Source organism: Dendrobates tinctorius, unplaced genomic scaffold (assembly GCF_039654945.1).
Source record: "Dendrobates tinctorius isolate UK_male_01 unplaced genomic scaffold, ASM3965494v1 ptg000015l, whole genome shotgun sequence".
NCBI classification, from domain to species: domain Eukaryota; kingdom Metazoa; phylum Chordata; class Amphibia; order Anura; family Dendrobatidae; genus Dendrobates; species Dendrobates tinctorius.
In genome coordinates this window covers 45588243-45612631 of record NW_027361683.1, presented here as the reverse complement: position 1 = coordinate 45612631, position 24389 = coordinate 45588243, and the positions used below count along the sequence as shown (strand labels likewise).

The 24389-nt window shown below is 44.4% G+C and overlaps 1 protein-coding gene across 2 annotated transcripts in view; it reads right to left on the bottom strand.

Annotated features, from left to right (window-relative positions):
- Positions 1-24389, bottom strand: part of LOC141076922 (arf-GAP with SH3 domain, ANK repeat and PH domain-containing protein 3-like) — a 297702-nt gene that overhangs the window by 19885 nt on the left and 253428 nt on the right. For both annotated transcript variants that reach the window (XM_073564144.1, XM_073564145.1), the window contains 2 exons: positions 4508-4575; positions 4327-4428 (listed from right to left, as the gene is read on the bottom strand). In XM_073564144.1, coding sequence (XP_073420245.1) covers positions 4327-4428; positions 4508-4575 — 170 coding nt within the window. The remainder of the gene's footprint in view (positions 1-4326; positions 4429-4507; positions 4576-24389) is intronic.

The window sequence follows — 24389 nt, the reverse complement described above, 5'->3', positions numbered from 1 at the left end:
CTCTCCAAATGCAACATGGCGTCTGATCTCAATTCCAGCCAATTCTGTGTTGAAAAAGTCAAATGGTGCTCCTTCCCTTCCAAGCTCTGCCATGCGCCCAAACAGTGTTTTACCGCCACATATGGGGTATCAGTCTACTCAGGACAAATTACAAAACAACTTTTGTGGTCCAATTTCTCCTGTTACCCTTAGGAAAATAAAAAATTGGGGGCAAAAATATCATTTTTGTGGAAAAAAATGATTTTTTTATTTTCACGTCCGGGCGTTATAAACTTCTGTGAAGCACTTGGGGGTTCAAAGTGCTCACCACACATCTAGATAAGTTTTGTGGGGGGTCTAGTTTCCGAAATGGGGTCACTTGTGGGGAGTTTCAATAGTTTAGGTACATCAGGGGCTCTCCAAAAGCAACATGACACCCGCAGACCATTCCATCAAAGTCTGCATTCCAAAACGTCACTACTTCCCTTCCGAGCCCCGACGTGTGCCCATACAGTAGTTTTCTCCCACATATGGGGTATCAGTATACTCAGGACAAATTGGACAACAACATTTGGGGTCCAATTTCTCCTGGTACCCTTGGGAAAATAAAAAAATTGGTGACTAAAAGATCATGTTTGTGGAAAAAATACGATTTTTTTATTTTCATGCCCAGGCTTTATAAACTTCTGTGAAGCACTGGGGTGTTCAAAGTGCTCACCACACATCTAGATAAGTTCCTTGGGGGGTCTAGTTTCCATAATGGTGTCATTTGTGGGGGGGTTTCAATTTTTTGGTACATCAGGGGCTTTCCACACGCGACATGGTGTCCGATCTCAATTCCAGCCAAAAACGTCAAATGGCGCTGCTTCCCTTCCAAGCTCTGCCATGTGCCCAAATAGTGGTTTACCCCCACATGTGGGGTATCAGCGTACTCAGGACAAATTGCACAATAACTTTTAGGGTCCTGTTACCCTTGGAAAAATAAGAATTTGAGGGTGAAAAGATCATTTTTTTGGAAAAAATATGATTATTTAATTGTACCGCTGTACGTTATAAACTTCTGTGAAACCCTTGTGGGTTCAAAGTTCTCACCACACATCTAGATAAGTTCCTTGGGGGGTCTAGTTTCCAAAATAGGGTCACTTGTGGGGGGTTTCCACTGTTTAGGTACATCAGGGGTTCTCGAAACATGACATGGCGTCCGATCTGAATTCCAGCCAATTTTGCATTGAAAAAGTCAAACGGCGCTCCTTCCCTTCTGAGCTCTGCCATGCGCCGAAACAGTGGTTCCCCCCACATATCAGGTAACAGCGTACTCAGGACAAACCGCACAATAACTTTTGCAGTCCAATTTCTCCTGTTACCCTTGGTAAAATAAAAAAAATTGAACCTGAAGTATTTTTTTTGTGAAAAAATGTTAAATGTTCATTTTTTTTAAAATATTCAAAAAAATTCCTGTGATGCACATAAAGGGTTAATAAACTTCTTGATTGTGGTTTTGAGCACCTTAAGGGGTGCAGTTTTTAGAATGGTGTCACTTTTGGCTATTTTCTATGATATAGACCCCTCAAAGTGGCTTCAAATGTGATGTGGGCCGTAAAATTAAAATGATGTTGCAAAAATGAGAAATCGCTGGTCAACTTTTAACCCTTATAACTTCCTAACAAAATAAAATTTTGGTTCCAAAATTGTGCTGATGTAAAGTAAACATGTGAGAAATGTTATTTATTAAGGTTTTTGTGTGACGTATCTCTGTGAATTAAGGGCATAAAAATTCAAAGTTGGAAAATTGCGAAATTTTAAAAATTTTTGCCAAATTTCCGTTTTTTTCACAAATAAATGCAAGTTATTTGAATGAAATTTTACCACTAACATGAAGTACAATATGTCACGAGAAACAATGTCAGAATCACCAGGATCCATGGAAGCTTTTCAGAGTTATTACCTCATAAAGGGACAGTGGTCAGAATTGTAAAAATTGGCCCGGGAGTTAACGTGCAAACCACCCTTGGTAGTGAAGGGGTTAAACATATGTGTTAGAATTTTATTTTGTGACCACCTTTGCAAAAGTATCTTTTACTATTATGCTTTATTTAGAAAAGCCTTGACAAAGGCTAGCTCAGGCCAAAATGTTGGTTCTATTGGTTCTAATATCCATGGCAAAGTGTGCCTGCTATTGAATTTAATAAACTATCATTTGTTGCTTAAAGATTACACATTTTGCCAAAGGTTTCTCCTCTACTACATTGTCTTGGACTACTTGGACCAAAGTAACTTGTCAGGGCAAAGATAATGTCCAGGTGATAAAACATTCATTGTAAGTAGTCAACAGCAAACATTCTAATAAGTTACATCACAATTCACTGTTTTAACCTGGCAAGTGACTGGTTCATGCAGCTTCATAAGAAATCTCTTATTTACTACACATTTTGGCTGGAATGCCAAATATAAGCACTTTTGACCTTTTGTGTTACACCTACTTCCTTACAGAGTATACAATCCAAGCAGGGCACTCATTCCTCGTTTGATTATTTTAATGTCTGACATTGTTTCTGCATGAACCCTCTGAAATGTAGAGTGCTGTAGAATATGATAGCATGATATAAATAAACCTCAAAATGTTAATTATAGAGCTGTATGAATTTTAGCTGGGTTTGAAATCTGAAAAAACTTTTTTCTTAAATATTTCCAGAAAGATTGACATTTTGGCGGGTGTCAATTTGTATGGCTTTCTTACACGCAAAAAATAATCCATCCATTAGAAGGAATGCAGTCTTCTAAAAATGTGACTTCGCCATTTACTTACCGCATATACTCGCGTATAAGCCGAGATTTTCAGCCCACTTTTTTGGGCTGAAAGTCCCCCTCTCGGATTATACGCGAGTCATATACGCCAGAGGGCCGGCGGGGGAGGGGGAGCACGGGTGTAAGATCATACTTACCCCCCTGGCACGGTCTCTGCAGCCCCCCATTTCTCCCATGGTCTCAGGCTCCTTCCTTCAGCGGTCATGTGGTACCACTCATTAAAGTCATGAATATGGGCATATTCATGACTTTAATGAGCGGTACCACGTGACAGCTGAAGGAAGGAATAGCTGCTGGAGACCGTGGGAGAAGCGGGGCTGTAGAGACCGTGCCAGGAGGGGGTAAGAATATGCGATATTCACCTGTCCCCGATCCACCGCTGCACGCCGCTCTGTCCTCCGCATCCTCTGGCTGTGATGTTCAGTTCAGAGGGCAGCGATGGAATGGGGACAGGTGAATATCTCAGGTGCCGGGGCCCTGAGCCAGCGGTGACACCGGCACCTGTCCCCCATAGCACACCAGTGTCCCCGCCTGTCCCCGATCCACTGCTGCGTGCCGCTCTGTCCTCCGCATCCTCTGGCTGTGATGTTCAGGTCAGAGGGCAGCGATGGAACGGGGACAGGTGAATATCTCAGGTGCCGGGGCCCTGAGCCAGCGGTGACACCGGCACCTGTCCCCCATAGCACGCCAGTGTCCCCGCCTGCTCAGGACACCGGCACCTGGCCCCCAGCGATGAGAGGTGAGTATGTCATTTTTTTATTTGCAGCAGCAGCATATGGGGCTTATTCTATGGAGCATCTTATGGGGCAGCATATGGGGGCATAATCTATGGAGCATCTTATGGGACAGCATATGGAGGCATAATCTATGGAGCATTTTATGGGGCAGCATATGAGAGCATAATCTATGGCGTATCTTATGGGGCATAATCTATGGAGCAGCATATGGGGCATAATCTATGAGCAGCATATGGGGCATAATCTATGGAGCAGCATATGGGGCATAATCTATGGAGCAGCATATGGGGCATAATCTATGGAGCATCATATGGGGCATAATCTATGGAGCATTTTATGGGGCATAATCTATGGAGCATCTTATGGGGCCATCATCCTTTATGGAGCAGCATATGGGGCATATTATTCTATGGAGCATCTTATAGGGCCATTATTAACCTTTGTGCAACATTATATGGGGTGTATTTTGTATGGAGCATCTTATGGGGCCATCATAAACTTTATAAAGCATTATATGGGGCTCCTGATTCAATATGGATATTCAAAAACATTTAACCTACTGATGTCTCATTTAATTTTACTTTTATTGGTACCTATTTTTATTTTTGAAATTTACCAATAGCTGCTGCATTTTCCACCCTAGGCTTATTTATACGCGAGTCAATAAGTTTTCCCTGTTTTTTGTGGCAAAATTAGGGGGGGTCGGCTCATACTCGGTTTGGCTTATACACGTGTATATACGGTATCTTGTATAATTGTGTACTTTTAGATAATCTGTTTATTTGGTATAGCACTTGCTATTTACCTTTTCTCCTTCTTCCTCATCACTATTGCTTACGTCCTCTTCTATATGGAACCAGTCAAAATCCAACTGAACATTAAAGCTCCCATCTCCTGCTCTTTTCAACTGTAGTACATTAAAACAGAATGTAATGTGAGACTTATTCCAGACAGAAATAAAAAAATGACCTTTTGTGGCAACTTACCAGTTCTTCACATTCTAAGTGTTTGAGACTCTGTGCCAACATCAAAGGAGTTAATCCTGCATGATTGACTGCCAAAAGACAAGGGACATCTGAGTTACATCACTTACAGTAGGAAGCATTTCAATGAGATGACTACTACTTGATATTTGTATTCTCTGAAAACAACATACTAATTTACTATTCTTTAACTCTATTGTACATCCCATCAATAATTGTGTGCCTAACCTTTGAAGCATTACCAAATTCAAACTGAAGTGCGGTGCCACAAAGTTGCTCAGCAAGTTGCCAAATCATTCTGTTTAATAGTCTTTCTGGCTTCCAGCCTTACAGGAAGTTCCCAACACCTTGGCCTGAAAACTCAAGTTGAAATTGAGGCCTAAACATTATGCAAATTGCCTCTTCAGATAGGAAGAGGACTTGAACTCTATAGCACCACCTGTTGATAGTAGGGATCCTACAAGTCACAATCAACCCTTTAACGAGTCTTGTAATACGACTTAGGATAAAAGCTAAATCAGAATCTCAATTCTCATACTTTGCACTGACGAGTGCCAATAGCCCGAAACATTGTGTCTGCAAATTGAGATTTTGATTTGGCTTTTATCCTAAGTCATATTACAAGACTCGTTAAAGGGTTGATTGTGACTTGTAAGATCGCTATTACCAACAGGTGGCGCTATACACTGTGTTCCAAATTATTATACAAATTGGATTTAAGTGTCATAAAGATGTAATTTTGTTTTTCAAATAAACTCATAGATGGTATTGTGTATCAGGGCTCTTTGGATCACTGAAATCAATCTCAAATTCCTGTGATAATTAGTTTACCAGGTGAGCCCAATTAAAGGAAAACTACTTAAGAATGATGTTCCACATTATTAAGCAGGGCACAGGTTTCAAGGAATTTAGGAAAGAAAAAGGACCTCTCTGCTGCTGAAAAGCATCAAATAGTGCAATGCCTTGGTCAAGAGATGAAAACATTAGATATTTCCCAAAAATGTAAACGTGACCATCGTACTATTAAGAGATTTGTGGTTGATTCTGAGCACAGACATGTTTGTGCTGATAAAGGCAGAATGAGGAAGGTTTCTGCCAGGTAAGTTCATCGGATTAAGAGAGCAGCTGCTAAAAAGCCATTACAAGCCAGCAAACAGATATTTAAAGCTGCTGGTGCCTCTGGAGTCCCTCGAACCTCATGGTGTAGGATCCTTCAAAGGCTTGCTGTGGTGCATAATCCTACTATTCGGCCACCGCTAAAAAGTGTTCACAAGCAGAAATTGTAGCAGTGGGTCCAGACATACATGAAGACTATTTTTCATACAGTCTTGTTTACTGATGAGTGTCGAGCAACCCTGGATGGTCCAGATGGATGGTTGGTGGATGGCCACTATGTCCCAACAAGGCTGCGACTTCAGCAAGGAGGAGGAGTCATGTTTTGGGCCGGAATCATGGGGAAACAGCTGGTAGGGCCCTTTAAGGTTCCTGAAGGTGTGAAAATGACCTCTGCAAAGTATATAGAGTTTCTGACTAACAGCTGTCTTCCATGGTATAAAAAGCAGAAATGTGCCTTCAGGAGCAAAATCCTCTTCATGCATGACAATGCACCATCTCATGCTGCAAAGAAAACCTCTGAGTCATTGACTGCTATAGGCATAAAAGGAGATAAACTCATGGTGTGGCCACCATCTTCCCCTGACCTCAACCCTGTAGAGAACCTTTGAACCTTTGGAGTATCATCAAGAAAAAGATCTATGAGGGAGGCAGTTCACATCAAAACAGCAACTCTGGGAGGCTATTCCGACTTCATGCAAAGAAATCCAAGCAGAAACTCTCCAAAAACTCCCAAGTTCAATGGATGCAAGAATTGTGAAGGTGATATCACAGAAGGGTTCCTATGATAGCATGTAACTTGGCCTGTTAGGATGTGTTGGCATTAAATAGCTTCTTTGTTCAGTGAATGTGACCTCCTAATGCTGCAAATTCCACAAATGAAGATTTTCAGTTCTTTAAAACAGATCAAATGTTTAGAAATTCTACTGTGCCTAATAATTTGGAACAGTGCAATTTGAGTTTTTATTCATTTTGGAGATTATACTTTTATCATTGGGAGGTTTCTTCAATAAAATTTGATGTATACTCTAACGGGTGATGACTTTTATTAGACTGACTGTCATTTGTACTGACTATTTAGGAAAATCATAGAAAAATATCATTTGCATAATAATTTGGAACACAGTGTAGAGTTCAAGTCCTCTTCCTGTCTGAAGAGACAATTTGCATATTATTTTGCCAGAGGAGCATTGCACGGCGAATAGGCATACTTATCTTGACAAGCCAGAGCTGGTATGTCACTCTCCACAAGGAGAAACCTTACCCCTTAGATCTCAGGCCTAAACATTGTAATTCTGGGAGATCACTGATATATCATTTTATTATCTAACATATTTCTCTAAGCCTAAGTGCACACGTACCGGAACTCTCGCGGAAATTACCGCGAGAATTCCGGAATTCCAGTCCGCGGGAAAATTGCATTTTAAATTCCCGCGATTTTCCTGCGGAAAAACTAGCATTTTGCAAGCGTATTTAGCTTGCAAAATGCTAGCGTTTTCCAAGCGATCTGTAGCATCGCTTGGAGAACTGATTGACAGGTTGGTCACACTCGTCAAACATAGTGTTTGACGAGTGTGACCAACTTTTTACTACTGAGCTGAGGCCGCCTATGCAGCATCAGTAGTAAAAGAATGTAAAAAAAAAATAAAAAATAGTGTTATTCTCACCCTCCGACGTCCCGCGCATCCGTTCCCAGTAATCCTTTGCGAAAATGCCCGCGATGACGTCAGTTCTCGCGGGATCGCGACGTCTCGCGGTAATTCGCAATGACATCGCGCGAATGACCGCGAGACTTCGCGAGAACGGACGCCATCGCGGGCATTTTTGCAAAGGACTACTGGGAACGAGAGCGTGAAGAGAAGCGGAAAGGCTGCGCGGGACGTCGGAGGGTGAGAATAACAATATTTTTTATTTTTAAATTCTATTTTTTACCCAAAGCCCGGAGGACAGTCTCCTCTCCTCCGGACCGTGCGTACCATCCGCAATTGTTCTGCTTACTTTCCGCATGGTGTGCACAGCCACATGTGGAAAGTAAGCGGAACAATGCATTCCTATGGGTGCGGGATTGCCGCGATTCCGCAAATTAATGAGCATGCTGCGGTTTTTACCGCGAAGCGATTCCGCCGCGGTAAAAACCGCAGCATTAGCACAGCTTTGCGGAATCCCATAGGAATGCATGGGATGCTTATTTTTCGCGTTTTCGCGGCAAAATCGCGTGGTTAAAACCGCCGCAGAAACGCGAAAAAAACGCCACGTGCGAACTCAGCCTAACTGTATGTATTTCCTTTAAACAAATAGTGAAAATCCTGAATACATAATGACTTTCGCTTGTGTTTCTTTAACACTATCAAGATAAAGACAGGGCTACTGTTCCTCAGTCAACATTGGGTTAAAACATTACTTAATCACATATTGCCAAAGGCGAAAAGAACCCCCTAAACTAAAGATATAAGTTAAAAATGTACTTTTATTTTATCAATTAATAGTCCGGATAAAGTGTGATAATCTTAAAAATACACAGCCTATAGACAGACAATAATGGATGATCAATGCCGATGATCAATCTCCTTCCTATATTTGTAGATTAATGCAATGGGGAGATTCCTACAAAAGTTAAACAAATCCTAATATATGATACGTGTCCATCTCAAGAAATATTCATAATTGTACGGTGGCTCAGTGGTTAGCACTGCAGCCTTGCAACGCTGGGGTCCTAGGTTCAAATCCCACCAAGGACAATATCTGCCAGGAGTTTGTATGTTCTCCCCATGTTTGTGTGGGGTTTCCTCCCACATTCTAAAGACATACTGAGAGGGAATTTAGATTGTGAGCCCCATCGGGGACAGTGCTAATAATGTCTGTAAAGCGCTGTGGAATTAATGGAGCTATATAAATGAGTAAAATAAATATTTCACATAAAATAAAAATTGTGAATTACGGTATTTGTACAGTTTCTCCCCTTTCAGTAACGGAACAGACGCTCTATACTTTTTTTTATTCTTGATACAAGAGGAAACAAATCAAATGACTTCAGGATTCACTGTCTATACTTACAATGAATGAACTGGTATAGTCAAGAACAATGTGGTTATGTGATTATGCGATGCAGCTGGTGAGAGGATGGAACAAATATCATTTTGGAAGGATTGTAGGCATTTACTTATTCTGATTTAGGGTTGGGAAATATTAGTGTAAGAATCTGGGGTTTCCCAAAACTCTGCTAAAGTAGAGAAGGCAAACAGATTTCAACTTGCTCAACAATGCAACAGCAATGTGAACTACAGCCTTCAAGTCAAAAATAAAGGGTCCAGTTCAGAGAAGAGATCCATATTAAAATCAATTTCATTAATTCAGAAAAAATTTCTAAAAAGAGCATAAAAATAAGCAGAAAATGTCATATAGGGGACGCTGTTGGGGAGATAAATAAATATGAGAGGGAGAATCAATACATTTTCATAAAAAAGGCTCAATTGCTAATATAAATCTCTATTTCCGAATACAATCATATTTTCCAGATAAGTGGAAACAGCACAGATAATATATTGTATATTATACAGTATAATGGTCAAAATACCAGAACGGATACAATAACCATTGGTCTCAAATAAGTAGACATAGATAGCAAAATGGTGTTAATACAGGGGAGACAAGCTGCAACTTAGTTGTACATATAGATTATGCTAGTATGTTAGGCCTCTTTCACACTTCAGTTTTTTACAATCAGTCACAATCCGCCAGGTTTTGAAAAAAACGGATCCTCAATTTTCTTTTGAGGATCCCTTTTTTTTCCCCATTGACTTTCATTAATGGCGGATTGTGACGGATTGCCGTCCATTGCATCCGTTTTTTTTGAGGATCCGCCAAAAGTTGCTCTCCGTCACCATCCTCAAACATTTCAAAACGGAGCTTGCAAGGTTTTTTTCTCTGGCGGATCCTCCAGACACTGATTTAACCCGAAATTCTTTCTGGGTGCCGGACAAAAAAAAAAATCTCTCTCTCTCTTGGCTGCGATTCCTTTAAAATTCTTCATTTGTCGGATCCGTCAAAAAAAAAAAACGGACAGGTGGCATCCGTTGTCATCAGTACTAAAACGGATCCGCCATCCGTCCGTCCTTTTGGCGGATTTTGACTGATGCAAAAAACTGAAGTGTGAAAGAGGCCTTACATGCAGAGTGTCAGTTTAGGTACAATCAGAATATATATATGAGATATTTATGAAGTGCTTTTGTGCAAAAGTACCTTGTAAGGTTTGCTAATGTGCTGCATATGTAAGATATAAGCACAGGTTAATGAGCTGTTCCCCAGTTGGTAGAATAGTAAACCCAATAAGGATAGTATAACAGTTAAGTAATCAGAGGAATACAATGTCTTAGGTGTCCATAAAGTGCTCATGTGCCAAAATACCTTGTGAAGTATGTCAGTGGTACTCAAGAGAATATGACGGCCACAGGGTCCCCTCATCCCTGACATGCCTTTCGCTGCCAGCTTCTTCCACGCTCCCTTGTCTGAACTGGACCTTTCATTTTTGACTTGAAGGCTGCAGTTCACATTGTTGTTTCATATGTTCTTTTGAAGTGTAATTTTTTCACTTGAACGGACTCTTGTGTGGTTAATATGCTCAACGATGCATAGAAAAACCAAATTACAGCTCCGACAAAAAAATTACATAATGTTTTATTTGCCCCTACCCAAAACTTCCTTCAGAGTGTGAAATGGGAGAAACATTTTTATAGAATTAATAAGTATTGACTTACACCTTAGAAATGGTTGAATTTGTTAGACCTAAGAAAACCGAGATGTTCTGGACTTTATTTTGTTTCATATTGTCTTGCACAGAGTTAAGTACTGTTGGTTATACGGCAAAGCTCACATTTGTGTCTACTGTACATAACAGATTCCGTCATATTGACATTAATAGTGCAGTATTTTGGGCTGCTGCCCTTCCCAGCAAAATTATGCAAACCACGAGGGAAACCAACAGGCACCATTATAAGTCAAATAGGGTCTGTCAAGCACTAGTATTTAATAATATTTGCTTTTCCGCTCCTATGATGGCACAGAATCAAAGAAATTACAATGAACATGTGAAAAATGAGCCTAAGGATGACCATATCAACTAGACTGTTAAACTAGACAGCTTAAGTGCCCAGTATTAAGGGCTGAGGGCTGTATTCAGTGGATGTCAAGCTACAGTAATATATGGCCATTGATGTGCTACCAACTTTTATTTTTCTGACAAGATATCTTCTCCATTGGTTTGACAGATCTTTATTTGATTCCTTATAGACTAAAGGGGGTTTTACACATAGCGATATCGCTATAACGTCACCTATTTTGTGACGTTATAGCGATATCGCTATGTGTGATACTTACCTCCGACCGGCTCCCCCGCTGTCCATCGCTGATCGTGCGAGAATGTCCGGCTTCATTTCTCGTCATCAGCTTCCTGCTGGGACTTCCTGCTGTGACGACGAGCGACGCATGGAGACGGGCGGGAGGACGCCAGGATCGCCGTGTGTGAAAGGTGAGTATCGTGTGCTGCGTCGCTGCTGCATCGCTGTGAGGTCCCTGTGTGACAGCTCACTAGCGATCATTTAGCGATGCACCAGCGATCCTGACCGGGTCGGATCGCTCGTCGGATCGCTGGTGCATCGCTAAATGTAAAAGGGCCTTTAGTCAAATGGGAAATTATAGCAAGATACACAATTTTCAGCACAGTTACATTTTCTGCTTTGATTTTTTTCCCCCTCTGGCAGTCAGCTCAGATCACCAAGGAAAGCTATTCATTTTCATCTCGCAGTTAGTGAATTAAAACAGTCTAGCTTACACCCAGAGGCAGAACATTCATACCCACCTAATACTTTTTACATCTGAGGCTGGTTTCACATTAGCTTTTGTGTGTGCAGTGTTTGATCCGTATAGATCCGCATGTGTCATGCATACATACATTTAACATGGTGTACGCAGGACATGCATTTGCATGCTTTTGCGTACGCATGCGTCATTTCGCGGTGTGTGGCAGTGTCCAGCAAACGCAGCATGTTGCATTTTTTGAGGTGTCAAAAATCCGTCAAATATGTGCAAGCATGCAGATGAGTGCGTCAAAAAAACACATTACTGTCTATGGGAACGCATTGGTACACAAGGACATGCGTACGCTTGCGTTCAATACGCATACGTTCTTAAAAATGTAAATAGAACTCCCATGAGACACGCCCATTTTTGTCTGGTGTTTTTTTTTTTATTATTTTTATTTATGGTGTCATATCGTACACATGAGCATAAACAACACAAACGCATGCAAAAACGCACATGCAGCATTTTTCCCCGTCATGTGTAAGATGATGTGAATAAAAAATGCTGCGTAAACATGCGTTTTGCATGCGTTTTTGCATGCGTTTACAAACGCTAATGTGAACCTAGCCTAAGAAACTGTCATTTTCCCAAGTTAAAAAGGTACCCTGAGAACTAATCAAAGAAGGCTTCCATCACCTTTCTCAGGCTGCCTTAAGAATTGCTTCTTGAAAGAGAGGTCTCTGGGATACTGTATAGTAGAGCAAATTCTTATCAGGTTAAGGAGCATCGTGAATGAATTTAACTTATTTGCTCACACATTCTAACAAATTTACAATGCTGAATGAAGGAGGAGAAAAGCCTGCTCTGTTCAGTGAGTCTCCGTACTCTGATGTAAAATGCAGCATGATAGTTTACAGCAGAGCACGGAGGCTGCTCCTCAGCCTGATTCTTGCTCTACTATACAGTCACTCAGAAACATCTGTCTTGTGCAGAAAAATATTCAGAATTGAGAGTCCTCAGTGGTCGATACCTTTTAATGGCTAACTGAAAAGATGGTAACACATTGCAAGCTTTCGAGACTAGTCAGGTCTCTTCATGCACAAAACCTTTGTCACAGGACTTCTGAGAGACTAAGGAACCACCTTTTACATGTCTGCTACAGCATAAGGAGTAAAGTCCAGGGGCAATTTGAAACTCTGAGGAAAACACTTACTGAAAGTACAGAGCAAAAATTACAACAATACTACAACAAACTACGGACCTTTCTGATTCATAACAAGGAAAAGAAACTACACAGATTGCGCCTCAATTCAGGACACTATACAAACAGATACAAAACAAATACAAAACCTGACAACTTGGACAACCACTCCATTCCAGACACAAAAGCATCTAACTGTGTCATCCATCTCTCCATCTGGCCGTGCTTTCTAGAGGACTATCATTTTGTCCCTCTAAGGCCCTAGATAAAACTGAACTCTGCAGTGATACGGAACATTATTTCAGGAGACTGCGCCTGAGGGAATATTTCAATGATACAGAAGATTCAGAAAACACTCAGACCGAAGGAAAAGGGATCCTAACAACTAGGAAAAGGTCAGACTGGACACCTCCACCTGGACGCAACCCTCATTTGGATAAATATATAGACTCCTTTAGACATTTGATAAAATCCAAAATCATAGATACTAACAGGAGACAAGCATCCAACATCAGTGCCCAGGAGAGAAAGGCCAAACGGTCTTTAAAAACCAACAAAGAAATCATCATTAAACTTGCTGACAAGGGAGGTGCAATAGTCATGATGAATACGTCAGACTACATGAAGGAAGCAAACAGGCAACTTATGGACACACGCTACTATAGAAAATTGGAGTCGGATCCTACAAAGTACTATTACAAGGAACTAAACAAGTTGGTATCTTGTCTGCCTGACCAGTCCATAAGAGCCGGTGATGACCTGATACCAGAGAGTCCAAGAATAGGGACATTCTACATGCTTCCCAAAATCCACAGATCTGGAAATCCAGGAAGACCAATTATTTCATGTGTGGGCACCCTTACTGAGCAGGTATCTGGATGGGTAGAGGGTATTCTTAAACCACTGGTGAAGGATACAACTAGCTACATTCAGGACACAACTGACCTATTGAATAAACTAGCAGCAATAGGTCCTCTACCAGAAGGAACCATCCTGGCCACCATGGATGTGGAATCTTTGTACTCTAATATCCCACACCAAGATGGATTAAATGCCTACAAATTCTTCGTGGAAAACACAGGGACTGATGCTGATGCTGTGGTGAAACTTATAAAATTCATCCTCACCCACAATTACTTTGAATTTGACAACAAAATCTATCTACAGGAGACTGGCACAGCTATGGAAGTAAAATGGCTCCACAGTATGCAAATCTTTTCATGGCCAAGCTTGAAAGCGACTTTTTGTCCTCATGCCCCATCAGGCCCCTGGCCTACTACCGCTTCATTGATGATATTTTAATCATCTGGACGGAGTCTGAGCAACAGCTAAAGACGTTCCACGAACAGTTTAATCAATTTCATCCCGCCATCAATTTAACACTCAACTACTCCAGCACTGAGATTAACTTTTTGGACACCATCTTTAAGCTATAAAACAATGAAATAGAGACATCCCTGTATCAGAAGCCAATCGACCGTCCAACATACCTTAAATGGGACAGTTTCCATCCAAAACACATAAAGAACTCTATTATCTATAGCCAAGCCATCAGATACAATCGTATATGTTCCAACCCCATGGATAGAGACAAACACCTTGGTTGCCTCAAAAAGACCTTTTTGAATCAGGGCTACCATCCAAGAACAATTGAAAACCAAATTACAAGAGCCACCAGAATGTCAAGGAATCACCTGCTACATTACAAAGCTAAAGTGTCATGATACCAGTGCTGGGTGACCGGCACTGCTGGGGTTAATGTTCTGACCTCAGTGCAGACTCTCACCTGCACACCTGGGACCTATTATGGTGGCCTCTCATTGGTTCTGGGGAGGCTTCTTATAGCCTCAGGAAGCTCCCATTCCCCGTCAGTTATACTTTCGCCCTTGGCATTGTGTGGTGACCCCTGAGTGTGTTAGTGCTGTGTTCTGGTTGCATGACTCTCTGTGTATGACTCGGTCTGTTCTCTGGATATTGCTTTGGATTCTGCCTGGTACCTGCTACGTCTGTTTGGTTTTGATCTCTGCTTGGCCCTGACTATCCGTTCTGTCTCATCCCTGGTACTTTACTGATATCCTGTGTATGACCTTTGGCTTTGTCTGACCTCCCATCTGTTTATCCCTCCTGTACCTCGCTTGCCTGTACTATGCATGACCCCCGCTTTGCCTGACTTTGAGTTTTCTACCGTATTTGAAAGCAGGATGCTAAGCCCCGCCCCCTTGCAGTCACATGACCGTTCACATGACCGTAGGCCCTGTGCCGGCTTGCTAAACTTCTACATTCAGGTCCTGTGCATCTTTATTTTCCGGCTGTTCTTGTCCCCAGGGGTCCCTACGGTGCGGGTGAGTCCCTGCTTAGCCGAGGCTGTTATGAATGGGTCACCGAGGAGGAAAAAACAACACAAGCCAAGTCTCAGAAAACCAGAGTGGTTGGTAACTATGCAGATTGCAGATCCCTGATATTACCACATAACTAGCAGCAGTCGTGGAGCGTACCTATGATGATCCTAGACACCTCGTCACAATCGGAGAGCTACATAAGCCTAAAGCAGGAAAAGAGGAAAACTAACTGCCCCAGAGCAGACCCCAAAGGAAAGACAGCCCCCCACATGTATTGATGGTGAAACAAGATGAAAACACAAACAAAGGCAGAAAAATAGGCTGAGCAAACGATGGGGCCCGACTAACTAGAAAGGACAGGAAAGGAAAGACACTGTCTGCAATCTGCCAAAAACCCAACCAAAATAATGTCCAACACTTCTGATAGCAAAATTAACCCTGAAGTCACTAGACTTCTCCCACTATATCAGCACTCTGAAATATTCTGAGACAGAGCAAAAAGAGGCCAATCTAATAAGGTACCAAAAGGCAAATACAGATAAATAGGAGTGGAAATTCAGCACAACCCCAGCAGGGGCTGGCTGACCACAAAAAACTGAATTGACCCACAAGAGCAAGTGTGAACAATAGCAAAAACAAACTTAACTTGAGTAGACTGGAACAGAGCTGAAGTCCAAGACCTGAGAAGCAGACTGAATCACTAGCACCAGGATAGGGCGTCGGCTGTCTTATATCCAGTCTGATACTCCAGAGATCCAATCGTTATCCTCCTCATCAGGTGGCAGATCACTACCAATTAAACCAACCTCACTACATCCTGTCACCACCAGAGGGAGAACGGAAAGAGGAGCAGAAAATGAGTTCACAACAGTACCCCCCCTTGAGGAGGGGTCACCGAACCCTCATCCATGCTGTGAGGATCTAATATACTTTCCCAGCACAGATGACTAGTTGCCTCAATTTATGTTGTATTTACATGCAATGACCTAATCTGGTGGGGGAATATGTGCCTTTCTTTCTCTCGGCAGGGGGGCCACTTGGGTTCACACCACTCCAGACTGGCCGGAGACTTCACTGGCTGTGAATTCAATGTACATTGGTGAAGGGGGTTGGAATGTTGGATTTGATTAGGGGGTTGGGAGGAGAGTTGAGAGACATGATGGTGGAGTGCAGTTGGGTCCGGGGATCTGAAGCGAAAGGAGCAGAGCTAAGGCCGCTCTTGGAACCCATGGACGGACTATAGAACTTGGAACTAAGTTTTCTCTGGCTTCGGTCGTGAGATCTACATTCTCCAAGGAATTATCCCATGGACTATTTTTACTGACTTGTTGCTGATCTCGTGGACTGGGGCATTACATTGGGGTCACCCACCTGGACTTGCTGAAATGCTTGTATGGATACAAATAAAACTTGTTGCATCGTTAACCTGCCTAGGTGATTACTAACACCCACAACTCTAGATCTTCACAAGTGGTGGCAGCGGTGGGATCACCTATCTCTGAACAGTGCAACAGAGAAAGTTACTGGGTGACTTGGCAGAAGAGATGGCAGGCTCCATCTACAAGAGACTCAAGAAGGAGCAGTTGAGACCCCTGTGCTCTGGGAGAGAGCTGGAGTGGTCGATGGCGGACAACCTGTTGGCCCTAATACAACGCTTGGACGAGTGGGATCGAGAACACCCACAGGAGGAGATCAGTTCAGATGTAGAAGAGGACAGCCCAGTGGACGGACAACAGCCGCGGGCAATCATTCCAATGGCAGACGATCGATCGACCGAGTTGGGGCGGGTGCTGGCTGCGCTAGGAGAGCGGGTCACAGAAAGAGAACGGGCAGCTGTAATAAGCAAATATCTGGGTGTCCATGTAGCCGTAACCCCACCACCCTCTGCGCAGATGACAGTGGATAACGAGAGAGAGGGACCCGCATCTTTGAGGTACCGGGACATACCACAGTTTAATGAAGATACCATGGGTATTGATGACCATCTTCGATTATTTGAGAACCTCTGCCTGCTTCATGAGGTGTCCATTGAGGACTGGCCGAGATTTTTGAGTGTTGGCCTGACCGGGAAAGCCAGAGAAGCTTTTAATAACTTGTCTTCTGGGGATCAGAGGTGTTACGCTACCATTCGCAGCGCATTACTGGAGAGGTATGCCGTCACACCTGAAACCTACCGGAGGAAGTTTCGGGAGCCTGAAAAGCCCAATGCACATATGCACCGGGAGTTTGCCAACACATTACGTACAGCATGTGCTCGGTGGTTCGAAGGACTGGGAGCTCGGGAAAATGAACATGTCTTGGATATATTCATGCTGGAGCAATTTATGTCCAAGCTCCCACGTGACATAAAGGAATGGGTGGTGGATAGAAAACCACTCAGTCTGGATGAGGCTGCAAGACTGGCTGATGACTGGTCTGCCAATCGACCAGGGCTGTGTGGGAGAACAGCTCCGGCAAGTCGGGAACAGGGGCTTACAGAGAGGCCAGCGAGACCCATGGTCCAACGAGAGGAGGAACTGCGAGGATTTTGTACTTTACAAAGAGGGGGAGGTCTCCCAAAACCCCAAGTATGACCCGCATCAGGGCGAGGTGGATTAAGCTGCCATAACTGTGGACGCATGGGACACTTCACCAGGGAATGCAGGGCACATTCGAGTCCTCATCATCCGCATTCCCAACCTGTGAACAGTGTACTAAAATGGGGCTGGAATGCTGGGGGCGAGAGGATCACACTACCCCGGCTGGAAGAGGAAGAGGCTTATGTGGTACAAGGTGAAGAGTCACGGACTAAGTGGGACACTTCAGCGACCAAGAAACAGCATCTACAGCCGGTCTGGGTTGAGGGTGTGGAGGCTGTGGGGCTCCGTGATTCTGGAGCCTCAGTCACATTGATCAAAGACCATCTTGTACCAGAACAATGTATTGTCACCACCAGTCGAATGTTAGTCCACGTAGCTGGAGGAGAATCTCTGAACATTCAGACAGCCTGACTATATTTAGACTGGGTACACAGCAAGGGAATGGTGGATGTGGGGGTAGTGCGACACCTACCTGTGGATGTGTTGCTGGGCAACAACCTAGGAGCAGGGTTGGTGTGCCACTGGGCCAGTCTCACAACCCGAAGCCAAGGACCCATTCCCGCTGCATCAGAAGACCTTGACATGCCAAATAACCTCCGGCCAGTGGTGAGTAATGCACAAAATACAATGCCTGTTACACTGACTGAACGTGACAGGGGGGAGGTAAATGACATCAGGGAGGAGGTACGGGAAGATCCATCCCTAAGGGGGTTGAGGGATGCAGCAGCCAAAGAAGGGCCTGGGGATGATGGGGTCCACATTATATGGGAAAGGGAATTGATGTATAGGGTGACCCGAGACACCGCGGGGCAGGAGACCAAACAGTTGGTGGTGCCGGAGAAATACAGAAGGGAGATCCTATCCTTGGCCCATGAAGGTCCATTGGGGGGACACCTGGGAGTGAGGAAAACCCAACGCCGGGTTATGAGCAGGTTCTTCTGGCCCGCGGTGACCCTTGCAATCAAAAAATTTGTAAGCTCCTGTGACACTTGCCAACGGGTGGGTGGTCCCCCGCGTAGAGCCCCTTTACAACCCATGCCGTTAATAGAGGAACCTTTTCAACGGGTGGGGGTCGATTTGATAGGCCCCCTGCCTCGACCCAGTCACTCAGGGAAGAGACACATATTGACAGTTGTGGATTTTTCCAGCAGATACCCCGATGCAGTAGCTCTCAGAGGAATAGATGCAAAAAAAAAAGTGGCGCACGCATTAGTGGAGATAATTAGCTGGGTGGGATTTCCCAAGGAGGTGGTGTCCGATCAGGGAGCACAATTCACGGGGGAGGTATTGCGTGCCTTGTGGAGCCGGTCCGGGGTCCGACCAGTGTTCACCTCGGCTTACCATCCATAGACGAACGGCCTCTGTGAACGTTTTAATGGAACCCTAAAACGGTTGATCTGTGCCTACTTGGAGGCGGAGGGGGGAGACTGGGAAGAAGCTCTCCCACAGCTCTTGTTTTCCTACCGAGAAGTACCACAGGCTTCTACCGGTTTTTCCCCATTCGGACTCTTATACGGCCGGCAGCCTCGGGGTCCACTAGACTTGGTGCGAGAACACTGGGAAGACCGGTCCAATTCTGGGGGGGTACCAGTGCTCCGCTACGTGAGGCAGTTGCGTGAGAGGATACAACACCTTGGGCGGCTCGCACGGGTACACTTGGAGGAGGCACAAGGGCAACAGAAAACTTACTATGATAGGGGCACCCAGCCCAGGGAGTTCAACGTGGGCCAGCAGGTGATGGTACTAAATCCCATCCGCCATGATAAATTGCAGGCTAACTGGGAGGGTCCCTACACAATAGTCAACAAAAAGGGGGCAGTCACCTATCAGGTAGCGTTTGACCCCCACCACACCCAAACTAAGAGGATTCATATTAACCGATTAAAAGCGTACCAGGCCCGAGATACATGTGCGGTCGCTATTTGCGGTCCCCCTCCCGACACCTCAGAACCCGATCCCCTTTTAGACTTGCTACAACACACCAAAGAAAAGGGAGGGATAGAGCAAGTCATTTTTCCGGATCACCTCTCATCAGCCCAAACCAGTCAGCTGTGGGAGTTGCTAGGTCAGTATCGTGGGCTGTTCTCTAACCAGCCCGGCCGGACCACTCTGACTGAGCATCGGGTAGACACTGGGGCAGCAAGGCCAATTCGACAACCGCTGTACCGAGTGGCACCCGAGGTTCAGCAGATGATCCGTAAGGAAGTGGAAGAAATGTTGAAGTTAGGAGTGGTGGTTCCCTCGTGCAGTCCCTGGGCGGCCAGCGCAGTCCTTGTCCCGAAAAAGGACAAGAGCACAAGGTTCTGTGTGGACTATCGGAGGCTGAACGAGATAACCATCACAGATGCATACCCCATGCCCCGAATAGATAATCTGTTAGACCAGATTGGGGGAGCGACATTTGTGTCTACATTAGATCTCAGTAAAGGCTACTGGCAGATTCCTTTGACACCTGATGCCCAGGAGCGTTCAGCCTTCCTCACCCCCTTTGGTTTGTTCCAATTTACAGTCATGCCATTCGGGATGAAGAATGCGCCGGCCACTTTTCAGCGAATGGTGGACGTTTTGCTTGCAGGCTGTCAGGAGTTCTCTCAGGCTTATCTGGATGATATCGCAATATTCAGTAAGACCTGGGAGGAGCACCTGCAGCACGTAGGGGAGATACTCCGACGCATTCAGCAGGCTGGGCTAACAATTCGGGCAGACAAGTGCTGTACTTAGGACACAGAGTAGGGGGTGGTAAGATAAAGCCTGACCCGGCAAAAGTGGAAGCAATAATGCAGTGGCCTCGACCCTGCAACCAAAAGCAAGTACAGGCATTTCTGGGTACTACCGGGTATTACCGAAAGTTCATTCCAGGGTACAGTACTATAGAAAAGCCCTTGACTGACCTGACAAGAAAGAATTCCCGAAAGCAGATAGATTGGACCGACTTATGTGAACAGGCTTTTGTGCAACTCAAGCAAGCCCTGGCTGGGGCCCCTGTGCTGGCTGCGGCCGATTATACCAAGAGATTTCTGGTGCAGACTGACGCATCAGACAGCGGGTTGGGTGCTGTCCTTAGCCAGGTGGATGGCGCCGGGCAGGAACACCCGGTGGTGTACATCTCACGGAAACTGGTAGACAGAGAGAAAGCGTACGCCACCATAGAGAAGGAATGTTTGGCCATTGTCTGGGCACTGAAAAAACTGTTACCCTACGTGTATGGGAGGGAATTCACTATAGTAACGGACCACAATCCCCTGACCTGGCTACATCGGGTGGCAGGGGAGAACGGGCGATTATTACGATGGAGCCTGGCATTGCAACCATTTAACTTTATCATTTCTCACAAAAAGGGGAGAGACCACGGCAATGCTGATGGACTATCGACAAACTGGGGAAGCCACGAACTCTGGTAATTGTCGTCAGAAGAAGGATAGTCAATTTCATGGAGCCCAATGCTTGCCCTGCTGGAAAAGTGGGGGAGGAATGTGAGGATCTAATATACGTTCCCAGCACAGATGACTAGTTGCCTCAATTTATGTTGTATTTACATGCAATGACCTTATCTAGTGGGGGAATATGTGCCTTTCTTTCTCTCGGCAGGGGGGCCACTTGGGTTCACACCACTCCAGACTGGTCGGAAACTTCACTGGCTGTGAATTCAATGTACATTGGTGAAGGGGGTTGGAATGTTGGATTTGATTAGGGGGTTGGGAGGAGAGTTGAGAGACATGATGGGGGAGTGCAGTTGGGTCCGGGGATCTGAAGCGAAAGGAGTAGAGCTAAGGCCGCTCTTGGAACCCATGGACGGACTATAGAACTTGGAACTAAGTTTTCTCGGGTTTCGGTCGTGAGATCTACATTCTCCAAGGAATTATCCCATGGACTATTTTTACTGACTTGTTGCTGATCTCGTGGACTGGGGCATTACATTGGGGTCACCCACCTGGTCTTGCTGAAATGCTTGCATGGATACAATTAAAACTTGTTGCATCGTTAACCTGCCTAGGTGATTACTAACACCCACAACTCTAGATCTTCACACATGCCACCAGGCCGATCAGGATGGGCCCGGTGAAAAGCACAAACCAATTTATTGGCATGAATATCAGAGGCAGAGACCCAAGAATTATCCTCCTGGCCATAACCCTTCCATTTGACCAAATACTGGAGTCTCCGTCTAACCAAACGAGAATCCAATATTTTCTCTACCTCATATTCTACATTGCCTTTCACCAATACAGGGTCAGGAGATGCTGCCACAGGAACTACTGGCTCAACAAACCTCTTCAACAGTGACTTGTGAAATACGTTATGGATTTTGAATGTAACTGGAAGAGCCAATCGAAAAGAAACAGGATTAAGAATCTCCAAAATCTTATAAGGTCCAATAAATCTTGGCATAAATTTTGGAGATGCAACCTTCATAGAAATATTCTTAGACGACAACCAAACCATATCACCCACTTTAAACCGGGAACCAATGGTCCTATGCCGGTTGGAAAAACGCTGGGCCTTTTCCTGAGAGAGTGACAACTTATCCACCACTTGGTCCCATATCTGCTGCATTCTCACAACCACAGTGTCCACACCTGGGCAGGATGAAGATTCCACTTGCCCTGAAGTGAATCGAGGATGAAACCCAAAATTACAGAAAAAGGGTGACATCAAAGTGGCAGAACTAGCACTATTGTTCAGCGCAAATTCGGCCAAGGGCAAAAATGAGACCCAATCATCTTGATCAGCAGATATAAAACATCTTAAATAAGACTCCAGGGTCTGGCTTGTTCTCTCAGTCTGCCCATTGGTCTGGGGATGAAACGCGGAGGAGAAGGATAACTGAATTCCCAGATTGGAACAAAAGGCTTTCCAGAATCTGGAAACTGGACCCCTCTATCAGACACAATGTTCTCAGGAATCCCGTGTAACCGAAACACCTGTTGTAAAAACAAGGGTACCAACTCAGCAGAAGATGGCAACTTTGGGAGTGGTACAAGATGGACCATCTTGGAAAATCTAACACAAATCACCCAGATAACAGTCATTCTCTGAGAGACAGGAAGATCAGAAATAAAATCCATTGAGATATGGGTCCATGGCCTCTTGGGCACCGGCAGGGGCATCAGCAACCCACTAGAATGAGAACAGGGTTTAGACCGAGAACAAGTTCCACAGGACTGTACAAAATTCCTGACATCACGAGACAAGGCAGGCCACCAAAACGACCGACTCACCAAATCTCTGGTACCAAAAATACCTGGATGACAAGCCAATGTGGAGCAATGGACTTCAGACATCAATCTCTTTCTCCACTGGTCAGGAACATACAATCTTCCCATAGAGCAACGCTCAGGTTTATCCTCCTGAAATTCCTCCAGGGCGCGTCTCAAATCGGGCGAAATGGCAGAAAGAACTACCCCCTCACCTAGGATAGTAGTAGGCTCGGTCACATTAAGAGAATCAGCAAAGAAACTCCTAGAAAGGGCGTCTGCCTTAACATTCTTAGTGCCCGGAAGAAAAGAGACCATAAAATTAAAACGCGTGAAAAACAAGGCCCATCTAGCCTGTCTAGGATTCAAGCGTTTGGCCAACTCCAGATAAATCAGATTCTTGTGATCGGTGAGGACCACAAATTGATGTCTAGCTCCCTCCAACCAATGTCTCTACTCCTCAAATGCCCATTTCATGGCCAGCAATTCCCGATTCCCCACGTCATAGTTGCGTTCAGATGGGGAAAACTTTCGAGAAAAGAAGGCACAGGGATTCATCTTAGAAGTCACAGGGTCTTTTTGGGACAAAACAGCTCCTGCACCAATTTCAGAAGCGTCTACCTCCACTTGAAATGGAAGTGAGACATCAGGTTGCTGTAAAACTGGAGCTGAAGTAAATCTCCGCTTAAGCTCCTGAAATGCTGAGACAGCCTCAGGAGACCAATTCAGCACATCAGCTCCCTTCTTGGTCAGATCAGTCAGTGGTTTGACAATACTAGAAAAATTACCTATAAATTTACGATAGAAATTAGCAAAACCCAAAAACTTCTGGAGAGCCTTCAAAGAGGTAGGCTGAATCCAATCATAAATGGCCTGTACCTTGGCCGGGCCATTTCAATAGTCGATGGAGATAAGATAAATCCCAAAAATGAAATCCTCTGTACACCAAAGAGGCATTTCGATCCCTTAACAAACAGGGAATTCTCCCTCAAAATCCGGAACACAGTCCGGACATGTTCCACATGGGAATCCCAATCACTAGAAAAGATCAAAATATCATCCAGATAGATGATCAAAAACTTATCCACAAAGTCTCGGAAAATATCATTCATAAAGGACTGGAAGACAGAAGGGGCATTAGAGAGCCCAAAAGGCATCACCAGGTACTCAAAATGTCCCTCCGGAGTATTAAACGCCATCTTCCATTCATCCCCGTTCTTGATGCGAATAAGATTATACGCCCCCCTGAGGTCAAGCTTAGTAAACCAGCAGGCACTCTTAACTCTGGAGAATAAATCAGACATCAGAGGTAACGGGTACTGATATTTAACCGTCATTTTGTTAAGGGAACGATAATCAATACACGGTCTTAATGAACCATCTTTCTTGGCCACAAAAAAAAAAACAGCGCCTAAAGGTGATGAGGATGGTCTAATATGACCCTTCTCCAACGACTCCTTAATGTAGGATCGCATAGCATCATGTTCGGGTACAGATAAGTTGAAAAGCCGACCCTTGGGAAATTTACACCCATGCATCAACTCAATTGCACAGTCATAACTCCTATGAGGAGGAAAAGACACAGACTTACTCTCACTAAATACATCAGAGAAATCGGCTAGATAATCGGGAATATCATGAGACTGAGGAGAGGTGGAGAAA